This window comes from Camarhynchus parvulus, chromosome 7, assembly GCF_901933205.1.
Source record: "Camarhynchus parvulus chromosome 7, STF_HiC, whole genome shotgun sequence".
Taxonomy (NCBI): domain Eukaryota; kingdom Metazoa; phylum Chordata; class Aves; order Passeriformes; family Thraupidae; genus Camarhynchus; species Camarhynchus parvulus.
In genome coordinates, this window is record NC_044577.1 from 21,747,960 (window position 1) to 21,766,306 (window position 18,347).

Here is an 18,347-nt window from a genome sequence, read left to right on the forward strand (position 1 = left end):
AAAGAAATTTAGGAATAATTTTCACAATTTGCTTAACATTGGAGCTATTTTCCTGCTTGACACATTGGTTGCAGCACAGAGACATCGGCTGTTACAAGTAAGTGCCAAAATAGATGTAGTAGAATGCATTATTGTTTAAAACAAATAGGTCATATAGGATGCTGAACTGATTTTTGTTTTCTTCCCCATAGTTCAGTGTGATGCCATTAGGTGTCAGTTAAAGAAATACCTTAGTGTAGAGAAACTTTGTAAAGTTAAGCTCCCTGACAATTAGTTTAACATCAGAACCATGCATATTTTTGCCTTTTTGATGTTGTACTCTCTCCAGTAGAGAAAGTGGTAGGTAGCAAAGTACCTTCTAAACTTGTTCATTCTCTGACTATTTGCAATTCTTTAGTTGCTTTGGTATTTGGGGTGTGTATGTGTGTAATGACAGCTGTTACAAATGATGAACTGGAGTAATTATGGAGAGTCCAATTTCCAGAGTGCTGCAACAGCCCACTGTCCCTCCAAGGACTGATTTAAAATTGCAACTGGTTATGTAAAGTGAATACTTAGAGTATTTTTGGCAGAAAGCTAATTAAATTCATGTATCCCAGAGAGATCACGAATGACAGTCCTAGTTTGTTATCAAACACTTCAAGATTAGAGGGAAAATCCACGCATTTGCACAAGAATTAATGCAAAAGGAGCCCAGCAAAAGGGACCCAGCCCTGACTGAGTGTCAGCTGTATGAGATGCCTTCAGTTGTGGGTCCTGCTGCTTTCATCCTGCCTGTGGGAGAGTAAGAACAGGCCTCCAGCCAAGAAAACAAACCTAACAGGTGGAATATTCAGGGTGTTTGGGCATTCTCTGCTGTTTCTTTGCTTGGATAGGTACAATACTAGTAAGTAGCCAAATGACATGAGAGGTTAGTGATTGAGTCCATGAATAAACCAGATTTTATTTCTCTGTTTCATAGAAAAACTGGGCTAAGTGAAAGGAAAACTGTGCCTTTTACTGTTGTGTTGTTTGTCGGCAGGTACAGACAAAAGAATTTGCCCAACACGGGGAGTTAGGGAGCAAGTCCAGGCTTTGTTTCCAGGCTTCCCTGTCACTATTCATTTTGGCCAACTCACCTGTTTTTTTGCTTTGAGTTCTCCACATATAAAATGGAGAAAAAACCTTATTCTTTGGCAATGTTCTTTTGAGAAAGGTTGCTAAGTACGCAATTGCATGCAAGCTGTAAAACCAACACCCTGTTACAAAAGGGAAACCACCTTGCAGCAACAGTGCGAAGTGCCTCATTCCATCACTGTTTGCAGGCTGCTTCCAAGGCCAGACAGATACATATTTTGTCAGAAAATTGTTGGTGAAATTTAATTTTTAAAGGGTTTTATGCAAACTAAACTTGAAGTAACTTTAGTTCTAAATTCAGGCTAATAGCAGTAACAGAAAGGGGCTTAAATGGCGGTGTAAAGAAATGGATATATTAAGTCTATTTTCAGTTATGTGTTGGGTTAAAAATTTGAGACTATCATCCTGTACTTTTTTATTAGTGTTCCTATAGTGTTATGTTACAGCATTAGCAATCTGTCAAAATCCATGGTACTGTTTATAAAAAGAAACTAATTGAAGGCAAAGTGATCTCTAGCACTATTTGTGTTTGCTCATGCTTTGTTTTCATGTCCAATTCTTGTGTTGGAACTTGTTTTGTTAGAATAATAAAATATACTTGGACTTGGAACCTCCACTAACCTTTGCTTTTAAAGTCAAGACTCCTGGCTTCCCTTTTGCTCGTTTCTGATTTGCCATGTCTGTCACATCCTCTCTGGCAGAGCTCATGGTTATAAAAGTGTGAGGGAGTGAAGGTTAACAATATATACTAGGTTTAACAAATATTCTTGCCATAAGGATTGACTTCTGAAGTTAGTGTTTGGTTCATCCTTTTTTTAAGGTAGGATCTCAGTTGCATTCCATATTTGTGCCTGAGTTAAAATCAATATACTTTTAGCACTGTATCTCTCTTAAGACTTCAGCTTGTCAGCTCAAGGGCTAGGTCTGTGAAGGGAGCATAGTCCAGATGCTGGACTTTATACCAATAAGTAAATATTCAACTGTTCGCTTTAAGAACATGAGTGAGACTGTGCTCCACTACTAGCAGTACTTTTTCATGGGGAAACAGAATAGGGATACATAAATTTCAGTTTGTACTCTAGTAAATATTTCAGTGCTTGAATGAAGTGCATCAGCTCCAAAAGGAAACACTGAAACTTACTTTAGCTTGGTAGTTATTGAATTAGTCTGGATCTATGTGGATTCAGATTCTAAAAAAGGAATTGCATTTGAGTTTTTAATAGCAAATATGCTCAAACTGTTGTGTATGATTAAAAAGGGGACAACAGCATTTTCTCTTGCACTGTCTGGGAACTTTCCAAGGGCACCAGTTCATTGACAGCTTAGAGAACAGTGAGGAGCTGAATAGCTCTGCACTGTCCAGATTTCTGCAAGTGTATTGGCAGAAAGAGAGAGACTAGAAAGAATGTGAGCTTGCTGCTGAGTGAGTGGGGTTGTGGTCATACAGGATGCAAACAAGTCAGAGATATTCAATGCCTGCTTCACCAGTCTGTAGGATTTGTTTTCAAAAATCCCAGGCCCCTGAGACCAGTGGGAGCATCTGGAGCAATGCAGGCTTATCCTCAGTAGAGTACATCAAAACATTTAAACAAACTGTACACAAACAAGTCTGTGGGACCCAGCAGGCTGCATCCACAAGCACTGAGGGAGCTGGCAGATGTCATTGCGAGGCCAGTGTCACGTATCTTTGAAAGGTCACAGTTATCAGAGGAGGACTAGAAATTCAATGCAGATGCCATATCTTGCTTCAAGGAGAAGAGGGAGGATGTGGAGAACTACAGGCCAGTCAGCCTTGTCTCAATACCCAGAGAGGTGTGGGAGCAAATCATTCTGGAAACTATTTCATAATGTATTAAGGACATGGAGATTGTTGGGAATCATTAGTATGGATATATGAAGGGGAAAATTATGCCTGATAAGCGTGCTAGCCTTCTGTGATTAAATGACTAGCTTGCTGGACAAGGAGAGAGCAGAGGACGTTAATCATCTTAACTCCAGAGAGGCTTTCATCACTGGCTGTATCCTCATTAACCAACTGCTGACTAGGTATGTAGATGGTGAAGTAGATTGAAAACAGGCTCCAGTGCCAGGCTCAAGAGATTATAATCAGTGGTGTAAAATCCAGCTGGAGGCCAGTCAATAATGATATGCTCTTGAGGTCAATACTGGGGCCGATGCTGTTGAACACCCTCATTAATGGTCCTGGATGATAGAACAAGTGCACCCTCAGCAAGTTTGACTTGAAGACTGGGAGGAGAGGCTGATACACCAGATGGTTATGCTGCCATTCAGAGGGATCTTGGCAAGCTGGATGGATCAGTTGAGAGGAATCTCATGGAATTAACAAAGGAAAATGCCAAATCCCACACCTGTTGAGTAGTGTCCCCACACACATTACAAGGGACTGAGGAACAACTGGCTGGGAAGTAGCTTTACAGGAAAGTATCTGGGAGCCCTGGTGAACACCAGCTTGAACATGTGCCAGCAGTGTGCTGTGTCCTCCTGGCACAGCTGGCCTACAGTATCCTGGGCTGCATCAGGAGTATTACCTGTAGGGTGAGGCAGGTGATAATTTCCCCTACTTGGCATCAAGACAGATCTGGAGTGCTAGATATCCATATCTGGATTTCCCACTGTAGGAAAAACATGGTTTCTCTGGACTGAATCCAGCAAAGAGCTACAAAGATTATTATGGGACTGGAGTGTTTGTCATATGAGGAGTGGCTGAGAGCTGGAGGAGAGAAGCCTCAGGGAGATATCAATGTATCTAAAGATCTAAAGTTAGGGAGAGTAAAGAAGATGAAGCAAGACTCTTCTCAGTTGCATTCAGTGAAGGAACAAGAGGCAATAGGCACAAAGCGATCCACAGGATATTTTTTTAACAAAAGTACTATTGTGTCCATCAGAGAGATGTCCAGAGTCATTGTGGAGTCTTCATCTATAGATATATTAAAAATGCAAGTGGAAACAACCCAGGGCAATCTGCTCTAGTTGACTCTGCTCTAAGCAAGACAGTGTACTAAGTGATCTCTTCAGATCCTGTGATTCTTTGACTTAGGTACTTTAATTTATTTCAACAGCACCTAAGTATTTCTACCAGGTTCACTGTTTATGAAGAGATTTCTGATGCTTCCAAATTTTTGCATGCTGATGAGACTTTAATTGTGGGCCAGAGGTTCCTGCTGGGTCATTTAAATACTGCCTATGATAGCTCCAGCCCACTTTGCATGGCCATTCTGCATGGCCAAACTGTTTCAGTTTGAAATAAAAACAAATCTTAAGAAACTTATGGACTTCATAGAATGAAGTGCCACTGCTTAATAGAATATATATAAAATTAGATGGTTCAGTACTACAGGGATATTATTGCTCCCAAAAAAGAACAAGAAATGTAGATGCACTCATTAAAGTAACAGGACTATTTAGGTAAGCATCAATTAAATAGATCACTAATTAGAAATCTACACACACTTCATTACTATGAACTCTTGTTTGGTTTTTGGTTGTTTTGGTTGTTGGTTTTTTGTAATTTTGTGATTTATTTGGGTATATTGAGAATTAAGACATATACAAGTCAAAGAGTGATAATAGTACTGTTTAGGTATTTTGCTGAATATACAGTGTTACTATATTTTTCATTTTTCTCTTTTTGACATTTAAAAATATAACTAGAGTTACTCATGCAGCTTTGTAAAGTATGTCTCCCAGAAGCTGCCATAAAGAGCAGCATTACTCCTTGACAACCTCAGGAAAGGAAAGAGAGTGGGCTTTGCTTTTTCAAAGCCAGGAGCAGGTTCAGCTTGCACACAACTAATGATCTCTACAATAGAAATATGTCACACACAGGTGATCTCTGAAGTGACCAAATCCTGAAGCCTTTATAGCTTAAAATCTACTCTGGAGTTTTGCCTAGAGGCTCATTACTAGTTAGTCTGGCAGAGCACTGCAGATCTGAGTCATGAGGGATCTGTGCTGCTCTGTACTGTCTTCATCTCTCTCGTTCTCCTTCACGCGTTCTGTGTCAAGCACACGAAACCAGCTCACCAACAGTACTTGTGCAGTGATGACAGCCTGATAGCAGTACCCTCACAGTCTCTCCCTGATTCACCCATGGTGTCAAGCACACATAGAAGTCCTATAAACTCATTTATATGCACTGTCCACCCACCAACTTTATCTCAAGTTGTGCGAGTGTTGAGTCACAGACAGGTAGTTCTTGTTCAAGTCCCAGCTGTGGGTAATAACAAAAGCTATTTCAGTCTCACAGAAATAATGACTAAGGTACAAATAATTTCCTTACAACAAAGGCCCCTTATATCAACAGAAAAATGCAAAAAGCAAGTTCTTGTGAGGAGGACTTGCTGATTTGTTCACCCAGCAGGAGCTTTCATCCAGATAAAGAAATAACTGGTGGACTATAACAACCAGGTCACTCTTGTCTGCAGGCTTGCAGACCTCAGCAAAAAGCTGTCTAGAGGCCTAGATGGTAAATGCTATATTTAGAGAAGATGCATTGGCACTGCCCAAATAGATCATATTTATCCAGGTGCACATGAATTTTATCCTGCATTGCAGTTTCTACTGCTTCGCCTGCTACTGATGTGAGGCTTGCCAGCCTTTAGTGTTTTCCATCATGTCACTTCATTTACCCTCTGGAATCTTCTTTATTGAGATTGGTGTCACACTGCCACTCTCCAGATCACAGGCACATGGCAAGTGTGGAGAGAAAAGCAGGTCCATTTGTAGGCTCTCACCCAGTGCTCAACACTGCCTTAAAAAGCTCAGATGTCTGCAGATTTGTTACTCTGCCTAGTTTGGTTTATAGCCTCTCCCAGTTAGCACACTTTCAGGAAGAGTCTCTGCTGACTCTCAAAAGGAAGAGCTCAAGTATGGGGATCATAAGCTTATTCCAGTGAACATATGCAAATAGATAATTTAGCTTCTCTGGAAACGTTTTGTCCTCTCCTCTTTTTTTAGCCTGCAATTGTCCTTTGATTTGTCAGAATCCAGTGGGTTTCTTGGTCCTGATGTACCTAAGGCAAGATTTAATATTAGTCTGGATTTTTTTTGTGAGTTGCTGCTCACAGTTTTTTATTGTTCTTTCACTGTGCTTTTCATTAACATGTTGGTTTGTGATCCTTTCTGTGGTTTAGCTTTTGGAGAAGACTTCAACTTTTGATTTCTTATAATAATCTACCCAGTGGTGAGGTTATTGTGCCCACTTCCTTTTGCCAGTTCTCAAGACTTTAGTAGATGGCACACACTGATGCTGTGCTGTGCATCCTTTGGGGAGTTCAGCTCCGCTGGAAAGAATTTGCTGTTCCTGCAGCTGACTTTGTTTCCTCTTCACAAGCTTTCTCCCTTTTGAAACTGGGTGCAACTGCTGTGAATGCTTGGCCTTTGTCAAGCCTCTGGGAATTCTGAATGTAAATACAGGAACAGAAACCATGAGTTGAAAATGTAGGTCAAGATCTTGCACATAAATGAGGACCAAATGAGGGGCTGCATCTATTCTGTGGGTGTCCCACTGCTCTGTGAAGCAATATTGATGGAGTCTGATGTAGCCTGCGTTACATAACAAGGCTGCAGTGTCTAGACAGCATGGAGGTTACATGAAGTACAGTGCTGGTTACATTTCCCCCCCTCTTTGCCCATCTGATCATTCTCAGCATGCTCTCTCTGTCCTTCTGGTCAGGCAGGCAAGTGGCAGACTCAGGACTACATATGCTTAAAGGTGACATTTTGGTGCTTTGGCATTCTGTGCTACCTGCCAGGTTCCTATTTTGTTTGCTTGATCTGCTTACAAGATCTCATTAATAAATTATATATATATATATATATATAATTATAGATATAATTATATACGTATAATTATAAAATATGATTATATAAATATAATTTCAATATCCCATTACCAGTAGAGGTGACTCCTACCATTTTTGTATATTTTATATTCTGGTCCTAAAGTGTCCTGCATGTGTGTAGCATGTCATTGTCTTTGTCTAAGACCAGACATTTGATTTCCCTCCACTTATTCATTAGATGTTTTACATTGTTATAGAGGTATGTGTTGTTCTGGTGTTTGTTTCCTCCTTCATTTCCCTTTTGAAAGGTATTTTATTTGTTTTATTATTTTTTATTGTTTTGTTTTATTTTTTTTATTTGTTTTCTTATTTTTGCTCTCTGGCCTCTCCTGCACTCAGAAAGGCAAAATTTCCAAACCTTTGCTTATGGTATATTGAACTGTGTGTTCACCCCTCCTGCTGCTACTCAGTTTATATCTTAATCAGTCACAACCTTTAAACACCAGCAGTTTAGCCCTCAGTGAGTTCACTGTTTCTGTACAGACCCTTTTTATCTCAGAAGTGCTCCCAAGCTCACATCAATCTGGAATTTTGCCCTTTAAACCATTCTCTCATCTACTTGTTGAAAGTTTGCTCCTTCCTGGTCAAACATAAGGCAGTGGGGGCATTTTAGAAATTGCTATTAGTCAGGGATGAATTTTGCCTCCAAAATATGTTAGACTCAAAACTACAAGCTCTTCCCCAGCACTCTTAGGAAATTATTCTGCTTTGCATGTTTAAAGAACAAAAACAAAACAAAAACAAATAAACAAAACAACAGTAAAAAAACAAACAAAAAAACCCCACTAACACCTTTCAAATTTAAAATTAAAAGCTCTTTTACCTGAATTGATTTTTATTTGCTTAAAAAAACATTTTCCAAATGATAACTGATTTTCTTTTAAATCATTCCTTCAAATGATGTTTTCTGCAACAAATATAATGCGGTAAAAAATATCCTCTTGTTTGCCAGTTCCCACAATCATAATTTAAGTAATAACCCCATACTGACACAGTGACAAGAGAGAACCACTTCTGAGGAGATTGAGCATATAAACTCTGCTAGTAGATCTACTAAACCAAGGCACACTTTCTGTTGAAAATGCACAGTACAGATGTCAAAAACCCTTTTTTATAGTGCGACAGAAGAGTATCATTTACCACTTTACAATTTCAAGCAGTTGTCTTAATGTTAAAGTACTGCTTTTATTATTTTGTCATTGTTCCAGAAGCACACAGAGATCCTAGCAGGAGTCAAATCAAACCAATACCAAGAGAAAGACATTCCTTGCTCTCAACAAACATGCAATGTGGATGTGTCCACACTCCTTTCGTTGTCTTACTTCCCAAACCTGTTTCTAGTATTTCAGTGAGCCTGAATATGAACATTTGAATATGCATTGGTGCAGAGCTGAAGGCAGCACTACAGAAGTTACCAATCTGTAATTCCTTTTATTATTTCTGAAAGTTGTCTACCACATGCAGTAGAAGAAACAGAACAGTCTCTAAAATGCTATAATAACATCTAGGTATTTATTATGAATGGTGACCCTTAAAGAGAATCAAATCTAAGGGTCCCTAGGAATAATAAACCCTCCAAGCACAACAAAAGCCTCAAAACTTTGGAACTCATGCCAAAGATGCATACAGAGATTGTAGAAGAGATGTAAGAAATACACATAAACTCAGCTGAGAGAGCATTTGAATCATCTTAAGCTTACCATGCAATATGACAGTTGCATAATGTGCTGAAAGGTTAGGCCACTGCAACTGGAAACAGGAAATTTAGAGCAACAAGGCAGAAAAGCCATCTTCCTTTGTGTTCCCTTTTTGCTGAAAGCAAAACATTCTTTGATGTTTAAAAATAATTAAGTCTTCAATATCCATTTGAAAAAACAAGGCAGCAAACAAAGTAAATGTCCATGAAGAAAAGACCATCCAGATGGAGTTAATGCAAAGCTTAAGTTACTGCTTAAAGACCTCTCTGGTTACAGTCTCTCTTTATCCAAATCAGTTGCTTTTTAGTGACTTTTTTCATAGCCATGCATGGGATCAACTCCATCAAGCTAAACTTGTGTATCTGTCAAAAAAGAATCATTTGACTTTTAGCTGCATTTATGGTAAAAGTTGCAATTGTCCAAATTTCTTCTCCATTAAACTATCTTTAAACATATCCAGTGCTGATATTTTGTATTATTAGTAGGCACTTTACTCAAACCTGAGCCAGGTTCTAATATTAAACTTAGCAGCAGAGTCTGGGTAGCACTGAAATCTTTGTGTGCTGGCTGCTTTGTGGGTACCAGCACTTTCTTGGAGAGAGTTCTCTCCCTCAGGATATAACTGCTCCTGTAACTCTTGTAAGCCTTCATGTGCCTATTGGGTTCGGTCTGGTTTATTTCTTTTTTTCTTTTTTTTTTTTTGATTTTTTTGTTTGTTTTGGTTTTTTTTTTATTTGTTTTTTGTTTTGTTTGGGTTTTGTTTGTTTGTCTGTTTTGGGTTTTTTTGCTTTCCCCTGTAAGCACTTGGGTATTGTAACCACCCATGGTGCAAGGTTAAAAAGGCAGTAAGTAAGTAGTGATCCCTGTTCAGATGTCCCAGTCTCAAAGTCATTGCTGGAGGAAGCAGAGAAAAGCAGAAGTTACCATCCCCAGAACCTCTTCCTATTCTCATGAGATGCTGTAGGCAGCAAATCCTTTTCCACCATTCCGTTTGTGCTCACTGGCACATGTGGATGCACTCAACTTAGCCAGAAAAACTGGATTGCAATGTGTTGAATGGAAAAGGAGGAAGGTTGCTCATGCAAAGTATCTGTTTCATGTGGTGAGCGAAACAGAGATGGGGTGGAGATTTATGGATAGATAAGTGTTGACACTTTCTACAGGCATTGCTATTGTTAAAAACATATGGGCATAAGAGCAAAAAAATTATCCTTTGATAAGCAACAAAGACTCCTGCTAGAAGTACAAGGCTCTTAGTCATGATGTTGGCACCTTGAAAGGCTTCTTGTTTGGAAAGGCAAAGTAGTCTTCTTGGAAGCAGAAGGCTGCTGTGCATTACTGGGAGCTCTGTGGATGGGCCCTCCTGTATCTGAAATTCTGTATTTGGTTATCTCTACAGGCATGGTTGAAATTTGCTCAGCCATTAGCTCTGCTTTGAAGTGAGCTGTAGGTATTCATGGGGATATATAAGGCTTGTGACTTGCAATACAAAAACTGCTCACTGATTATGCTGAGTGATAATGTGCAGCTCACATTAAATGCAGAAGCCTCATTAATAAAGGATAAATCCTATAAGAAGTAGGCTTTGGCATTATTACAACTTGGATAAGCTTTAATACAAACCCACTTTTTCAATAAGACAAAACTGTATTAGAGTTCCATAGGTTATCACATGGTATACACAAAATCTCATTTTTTCCTGCATGTTCTTTCAAAAATTTTGATTGGTTGGTGGGCTCACCAGGACTGTACATTTTGTATCTCCTCTTAAATTAATTTAAAACTGAATTTAAGTATAGGACATTACATGAACCCAAAACTGAAACTAAGAGGCACCATTGCAAACTGCAATTTTTCCTATTCTTGGGCATTCTTTAATTTTTGAGCCAGGATCAGAGTTTGAGTCTATACTATCAAAGATAATATTTTATAAACCAATAAGCAAAAAAGGAGCTGAAATCAGAAGTATTTGAAAGCATATGTTACATATGTTAAGATACCTTAGAGATCCTCCCCACTATTAATGCACATATTTGCTGATATATTTGTTGTAAGTTGGATGCTGGTAATTTCAGAATTGCTGGTATGTTTTCAGTATATATACACTGCATGCTATTAGTTTCAAAGTGAAACTCTACTGCTAACCATTCCCAAACTGGGACAGTCAGTGCATTAATAATAACACACATTTGGAAAGACTGATGGGAACTCAGGGTTCACACCTGCTTCTTGTTTTATTTAAAAAGAGCCACGCCATCCCACCACATACTTAATTTTAGTTTCAATAGCTTGCTTTTGCATCAGGCTCACCAGTGGGGAATTTCTGCTTCCCATTCTCTGTGTGGAGACTTTAAATATTTGCTCTTCCTGAAAATGAATTATTTCTGGTAACACAGATTTGATTTTGCTACATCTACAGACTCCTCTCTTCCTGGAGCTGACTTCTGATTTTTCAAATAGCTCCTGCCTTGGCAGCCATGTGCAGTTTCCAGCAGGAGAGAACATTTGTTAACTTGCAGGTGTCTGTTTTTGTTCCCTGCATTTCCACTCAATTCCCAGCCTGGCATACCTTCAAATCCTGTGTCCCCATGAGTACACATTCCTACATGATGGGCACACTGGAAGCATTAAAACAGACTGCACATTGCATTTCCCATCTTTATGTAAATTTAGTATTTCTTTCCATGAACAATGGCTCTTCTAAGTCTAATCAAAATGGATTTTCCTAGAAAAAAATGGTTTTTTCTTGTGACTTTGCAAATAGTTTTTTTAAGCAGCATAAGCAGTATACCTGCAATTTGAGGTATACAGCCTGTCCAGGTAAGCATTGAATCAGACAGCATGTAGCTATAAACTTGATTTCATTTCACATCCTTCCTGGCAGTTTTCCCTTTTTTCTCTTTTCTTCCTGCTGGCCAGCTGGCTCTCGCCACGTACACGTTACTTGTGTAACACAAGTTACTTTTGCTTTCTGTTGCAAAATTTTTTCAGCAACAGTTACTTGGCACTGCGCGCCGCCATCCCCTCCTCGCCCATCCCGGCAAGGGCAATTGCGATTTCGCAGCCCCTGCCTCGGCGATGGCAGCTGGCCCCGCGGCCAGAGGGGATCGAGGACCGCAGCCTGATGTGCATTATTTGTACCATTTGAAATATTTTACTTCAGTGTGTTTGTTAATTTTAGATTATTCATTCACCTTTTTGCCTTTTCTTCACTTCTAGCAGTTTAGCGTTTAAGCGTTCCCCTTTTTCCCCAACTGAGCTTCTAAGTTTTTTTGGGTTTTTTTTTTAGTTTTAACTTTTCTGACCATGCGACAATTCGATCTGCTTTTCCAGTCTTTCTTCGGATTTTCTACCTTTTTTTTTTTGTTCTTCGGATTTTTCACCTTTTTTTTTCTCGTTTACTTTTCCTTTTTTTTTTTTTTTTTCTCTTCCTCCGCGCCTTTTCCCTTCATCGTCCCTCTCACGTTTTCGCTCGCGGCTCCCCAGCCCCGCTCGGGCCGGGCCGGCCCCGCCTCGCCCCAACCCCGGGGGCCGCTTTCCTCCTGGCAACAAGTGACGCGCGGGGGGCGGCCAATGGGCGGCGCCGGTGGCGCGGCGCTGGGGCACGGCGCTGGGGCACGGCGAGCCCGGCAGCCCCGCGCAGCCTGCGCGCCGCGGGGCACGATGGCGGGCGCCGGGCGCTGCGTGCGCGCCTGTGGCCTCGCCCTCGCCTGGCTGCTGCTGTGCTGCGCGGCCCGCCGCTACCCCGCAGGTAAGCCGGGCGCCGCCGGGCCGAGCGGGAGGCGGGTGCGCTGCGGGAGCGGAGGGTCCTTGGGCGCCCCGACGGGCGCCGGGGCGGGTCAGGGGGCGGCGTGACGGGCCTTCCGCCCCGGCGGCTCCTTCGGGCGCTGCGCTCCGTGGCAAAGTCCGACTGCGTGGAAACAACCTGGGAAACTTAGAAGGAGAAGCGAAGAATGCAGGAAAAAGTCCCGGACCTCCCTCTCGGACCGTGCGCTTGGCCTGGGGCGTCGCGAAAGCCGCCGGCGGCCGCGGCTGCCACGTTCCCGGTGCCCACGGGGCCGGGCCGCGGCCTTTGGCCGGACAGCTCGGGGCCAGCGGGTGCCCGAGCCCCGGCAGTTCCCGGCAGCGCGCTCCGCCGTCGCTGTTACCCGCCGCTGTGTGCGCAGCGAGACAGAGAAGGGAGCTCGTCTTTCCCGGCAGGAAGCAGGTGGAAAAGTTTCACCTTGAGCAAATTCTTGAAAGGCACAGCCGCTGGCCCAGTCAGAGCTTCTGGGAAACAAGCTGAGCTCTTCGCGAAGTTGCACCTCACGTATTTTTTTATATTCTATGATAGTAACAGGCTCAGGTTGGTAGCTGAAGATGTCACTAAAACTTCATGGCCAGAGTATTGAACTGGAGTAATTATTAACACATTGCTGCCAGAGAGATTTGGTGAGACAGTATCAGCAGTTTTTCTAGGGAAATTTTAAAAAGTGATTTTCCATTTGGCTTTAGCATGAGGGTTGTGGAGGAAGAAGCGAAAGAAGATGTGAGAAGAGGCTAAAAAGTTGTTACAAGAAATAAAAAAGAGGAAGAAAGTCGTGAGGGAAGAATAAAAAGCAAAAGCAGATAAAACGCAGGGTTAAACGATACCATGAAAGCAGGTTTGGTTGTTAAAATGTCTTAGTTAGTAGGATGAAAGGGACAGTTGGTTGGAGTTGGTGTGCTCCTTAAAAAATTCACTTTAGTAGGTGGGTGACTTACAGTGTGATCAGCTAGGTACTATTTAAACACTGTTTGGCACTTACAGAGTGGAAAATTCATGGGTATACTGGGAAGCAGTGGTAAAATTCACTGCATTAACATCACTGAATATTTTCCTTCCTGTTCAGCCAAACCTATTAGGAAGTCAAAACAGAAAAACGCAGTAGGAATGTGATCGACAGTGCATTACTATTAGATACAAAATACTACTCAGCAGATTCCTTATTTAAGCAGCAGAATAATATCCCTGTGGGTCTGGTATGGCCACGGTCCATTTCAGCCTGATTAGTGAAAGTTCTCTACTGTGGAGCCATCTTTATTGTGGCATAGAAATAGTTTTAGGGCATTTTTTCATAGCATTTTTTCTATTGCTGCTTGTAAGAAGCGTTCTTATACTGACAGAGGTGTTAGCCTTTCTTAGTAGGCTAATCCATATACCTTTTAAATGGTATACTCTGCTTTATTAACTTTAGTTTTTCTTTTTAATCACAAGCTCCGCCGGAACTGAAAATGAACCTCATCACAACTGAAAATGAAACTAGGGTCCCTATATAATTTTTAAAATTACACTCCTAATCTCTTGTGTGCTATCTTTGGTGGGATATTCCTCCTCCTAAAACTTTCTCCTCAAAGTAGTTCTAGTTAACTTAGTGGTACTGAAGCTGCACCCACAAACCGGTTCAAATGTAAACTTCTCATGCTGTGTATCATATAGGATACACAGTTTAGAAAAAAAGTGCTCAGTAAGTGAATATTATAATTAATTATATTTTATGGTGTCTGTTGTGTGTGTTACTGTGTTTGCAGATAGGCATGAAGACAAGATTCTTTACCTAGTAAGCTTGCAAATTAATCAGGGGCTGATGCAATCAGTATATGTTAAATATAGAGGAAGAATTCTTATTACTAGAATTGGATTTAGAAGTCTCATTTTTATAAAGACTTGGAAAGAGGTCTTTTTCCAAAGAAGTTAAGACTCACTAAAGAGCAGGAAAATTCACTGCGGCTTCTACAAAAGAGGGGGTTTTACATACTAACAGCAGTTGTGGTACTTCTCTGAAAGCATTGCTCAGAATGTGATTACCCTTTTAAAAATGAGCTTCCTGTGAAAACGATACTGAATCATAGCCATATGTTTGTTCTTATACAGGCAATGATGCTTTTACCATTCGCCATGACAAACAGAACAAGTGCATACAGGTTAAAAACTCGCTGATTGTCATAGATGACTGCAGGGACACGAGTGAAGCGTTATGGAAATGGGTATCCCAGAATCGCCTCTTTCACCTGGGGTCCAAGCAGTGCCTGGGACTTGATATATTCACCAAATCAGTGTCTCGCCTGAAAATGGTGGATTGTAACTCAGAATTGATGCTGTGGTGGCGATGTGCTGATGCTTCCATCATTGGTGCATCTCAGTACAAAGTAACTATCATGAATAACTATGTGACTGCAAGCATAAATGCAACAGACCAGTGGAAAAGCAACAATTCCTCCAGTGATATATGTCGGTATCCCTACCATGGTAAGTAAGTTTGCACTTTGAAGATTATTTTATTTGTTAAGGGATTTTTGAGTATGTCTGAGCCAATAAGTTCTTCAAATTAGTTATGTGAAAAGATTGATCACTAAAGCAACAGAATGTTGTGCTGTAGAGAGAAACTTTAAAGGTTTTTAATAAAAAATAACAGCGCAACTGCGGAAGTTGTGTTACTGAGTGGCTTTCTTAGCAGGTTTAAATCCCCCTGCCCCATGTTTCAGTGCAAACCTATTTAATTATGAAATACCAGCCACCTTCTATCAGAACTGACACTGTCCTCCTCACCATGATGGGAATTTTCCTGTTAGCAGGGTTTGAGGATGTTTTCTTTGCTGGTAGGCTACACTGTCAAATTCAGAGCATGCTGCCAGCTCACAGCCTGCTGGGCTGGGAGCTTTGGTATGGTAGTGTGTGCACTTGCCATGGAAGCTTGTCTTGTCTGAAATCTCATGCTTGATGCAAGAAGTGGTGAAAATGTCTTTACCTTTTCCCTCTCCTGTATGTGTTGATTGTTAAAAGTCCTTGTTCTGTAGGACTCTGCAAAGCATCTGGATTTCAATAGGACAATGAATTATCCATAACTTACCAGGATGGGGGAGACAAGTTTCTGCTGTTTCTCCGAAGAAAATGTACAGAAAAATATTTCTCAATGTATTTTGTTTTTCAGTTCTGGCATTGTTGTATATTATCTGTAACAAGAAGATATGATATTTTAAGACCACAAGTGTGATTTGCACACATTTAGGTTAACTGTGTCTGTACAAGCAATAACACTGATTTGCTGTACTGTCCATGGCTAGCAAGGGGAATGTATTTACTTCTTTATTTTATATATATATTTTTTTTTTCTCTGCAGAGGTTTATACCAAAGATGGCAACTCTTATGGTAGACCCTGTGAGTTCCCCTTTCTGTATAACAAGGTTTGGCATCATGACTGCATCCAGGATGAAACTCACACGGGCGGGAAATGGTGCGCCACTTCTGAAGATTATTCTGGAGATGGAAAATGGGGAATCTGCTTACAGCCAGGCACGTTGGGTTTCTAAACAGACATCCTAAAAGCATTTTGTCACTTCTCTGATGTACAGCTCCACCTTTGTGTGGCTGTTAAGCTGTGTAAAAGCTTTACTGTTGCAGCATTGGCTTAAACTGCAAGTATTAGTGATGACCAATATAAAAACCGTTAGACCCTACATATTATATTCAAAATCTTTTCTTTTGAAACTTTCATAATGTTTCTGCATAGTTGTAGTTACAAGTACCTTCTGCTTCTTTTAAACAGAGGATGGTTGTCATGATAGCTGGGAACATGATCCAGGGTCTGAAAATTGCTACCAGTTTAATACACAGTCTGCTCTTTCTTGGAAGGAAGCTTATATTTCATGTCAAAGGCAAGGAGGAGATTTACTGAGCATCCAAAATGCATCTGAATTAAGTTACATACAAGGTAGGTGTAATTATTCACATATGAATACTGGGAAATCTTTATAAAGTGGAGGCAGCACTTTAGTTTCTGTTCTAAATCTCTGGGTCAAAAGTTGATTGTACTTCAAATATTTTGGCTTTCATTTGTGTAGCAAAACTAAGGCACTAATCTCATTTTAGGGAGTTATTTAAATTTGTTTGTATGATTTCCTTATAGCAGTTAGATGTTGTTCATATTGTTAATGAGGAATATCCCCAAAATCTTAAATACAGGCCAGATGGCAGTTGTTGTTTTAGCAACGCGTTACTCTCTTGCTCTGAAATTGTCCTCCCTGATGGGAGCAGGAGAGTAACCTGGAGACAGTAAGCAAGTGCCTTTGGGACTATAAAACCAAAGGAGAAACACCTGAAGACCCTGGGAGGGAAGGCTTGTGTGGGTTAATTCCTCCTCAATTCAAGAAAGTTTGCATGTCCAATTATATCACAATCTTTCTTTCCTGAAATGCATGCCATTTCAGAATGCATTTTCAATTTAAAGGAGACCAATAAAGGATGAGCATTTTATACTAATTGTTTTCTTTTAAAAAAAATATCTCTAGGCAAGGATGACATTGCTGAGATCTTCTGGATTGGCTTAAATCAACTAGATGTTTCTGGTGGTTGGCAGTGGTCAGATCACAAACCTTTGAATTTTCTCAACTGGCATCCAGGTACTGATATTTCTGATGGTATTGACAATATTCTCGACAGTAACTAGTATTAATTTTTTTCCATCTCATTTTTTTCCATCTCATTCCACTTTCAGAAGCATCTTTGCCTCCTAGCCAGCAAATCTTTCTGTTCTCATTTTATATTTACAGCTGATTAGGTTAATAAATCTCTAAAAAGGTAAAACTTAAATAGTATTTTTGAAGTCCATTTTAGTAAAGTATCCACAGCTTTCCTAGCTGCTAAATTTCTCCTCCCACTGACAGAATGACACTGATGTCCCTCTGATATTCTGATTGTTTGTGTTCATGCAAGGGCTGATATTACTTAGAAGCTTAACTTGGGTTTTTAAACTTCAAGGTTGCCTAAATTTCAAGGTGAAGATGAAAGAAGTATAAAACCCTTGAAAAATCTTTTTTAATTACTCCAGAGGTGCTGGTAAGATTAGTGAGACGATTTGGAATTTCTAGGATGAATTTGTAATGTTCTCACAAATATTTTATGAATCTCTGTGTATATGAGAGTCATAGTCAAGGATATTGAAGCTAATGTTGTTCTGTCATTCAAGCTGAATTTGAGCTTTTTTTTAGTGGAATTCTCTTTTTTTCTTTAGTTTCTAGAACAGTGCTGAAACTGGAATTCTGTGAAAAATTGGGAAGTGGTTTCTGTTGCTTCTTTGATAACTTTGCTAAGAAGTTTCTGTGGGATTTTCCAAATGTACTCTGTCTTTTGGAAAGGTTAAGAACTTTACTGCTTGTACTATTGACTGCACCTTCTTCTGGAGCTGTGACCACTCTGTAGGACTGTAATGCAGAGCTAGAGGCCAGACTATCCTGGGATACAGTGGCATAATTTAGTCTGCAGTCATGGCAGACATATTCATGTCTACCCCTCTTGTGAAAGTACTTACTGGTGCCTTACAGGAATTTTGATACCTGCAAGTTGAGCCCATTACTTTTTCCTTTCCCTTTACCCCTCTGAAAAGACCCTGTCCCTCTTTTCTCTTTTATGGAGAACTGAGATTTACCCTGAGCCTTTTTTCTGTGAGCCTGAACTTACCCAGTACAGGGGGAGCTGGGAGCTCTGTGTAGGTCACAGCTTGGGTTTACATTGAGGCTCAAAGAAAAAGAAAGTCAAAAAGTTCCATTGGAAAGGGGCTCCAAGGGAAGCTGAAGACTGCAAAAAAAGTTATTCTCTGTGCTGTTTCAAATCTGGGGCCTTGTCTAAGGTTTCTGTTATGGTAAAGGTTATGG

General features: G+C 40.4%; 1 protein-coding gene across 1 annotated transcript in view; it reads left to right on the forward strand.

Annotated features, from left to right (window-relative positions):
* Positions 1-12,322: 12,322 nt before the first annotated feature.
* The window catches only part of LY75 (lymphocyte antigen 75), a 44,140-nt gene continuing 38,115 nt past the window's right edge, over positions 12,323-18,347 (forward strand). Inside the window, exons 1-5 of the mRNA XM_030952735.1 lie at positions 12,323-12,428; positions 14,571-14,945; positions 15,817-15,990; positions 16,244-16,408; positions 16,986-17,096. Coding sequence (XP_030808595.1) covers positions 12,341-12,428; positions 14,571-14,945; positions 15,817-15,990; positions 16,244-16,408; positions 16,986-17,096 — 913 coding nt within the window. The 5' untranslated portion in view covers positions 12,323-12,340. The remainder of the gene's footprint in view (positions 12,429-14,570; positions 14,946-15,816; positions 15,991-16,243; positions 16,409-16,985; positions 17,097-18,347) is intronic.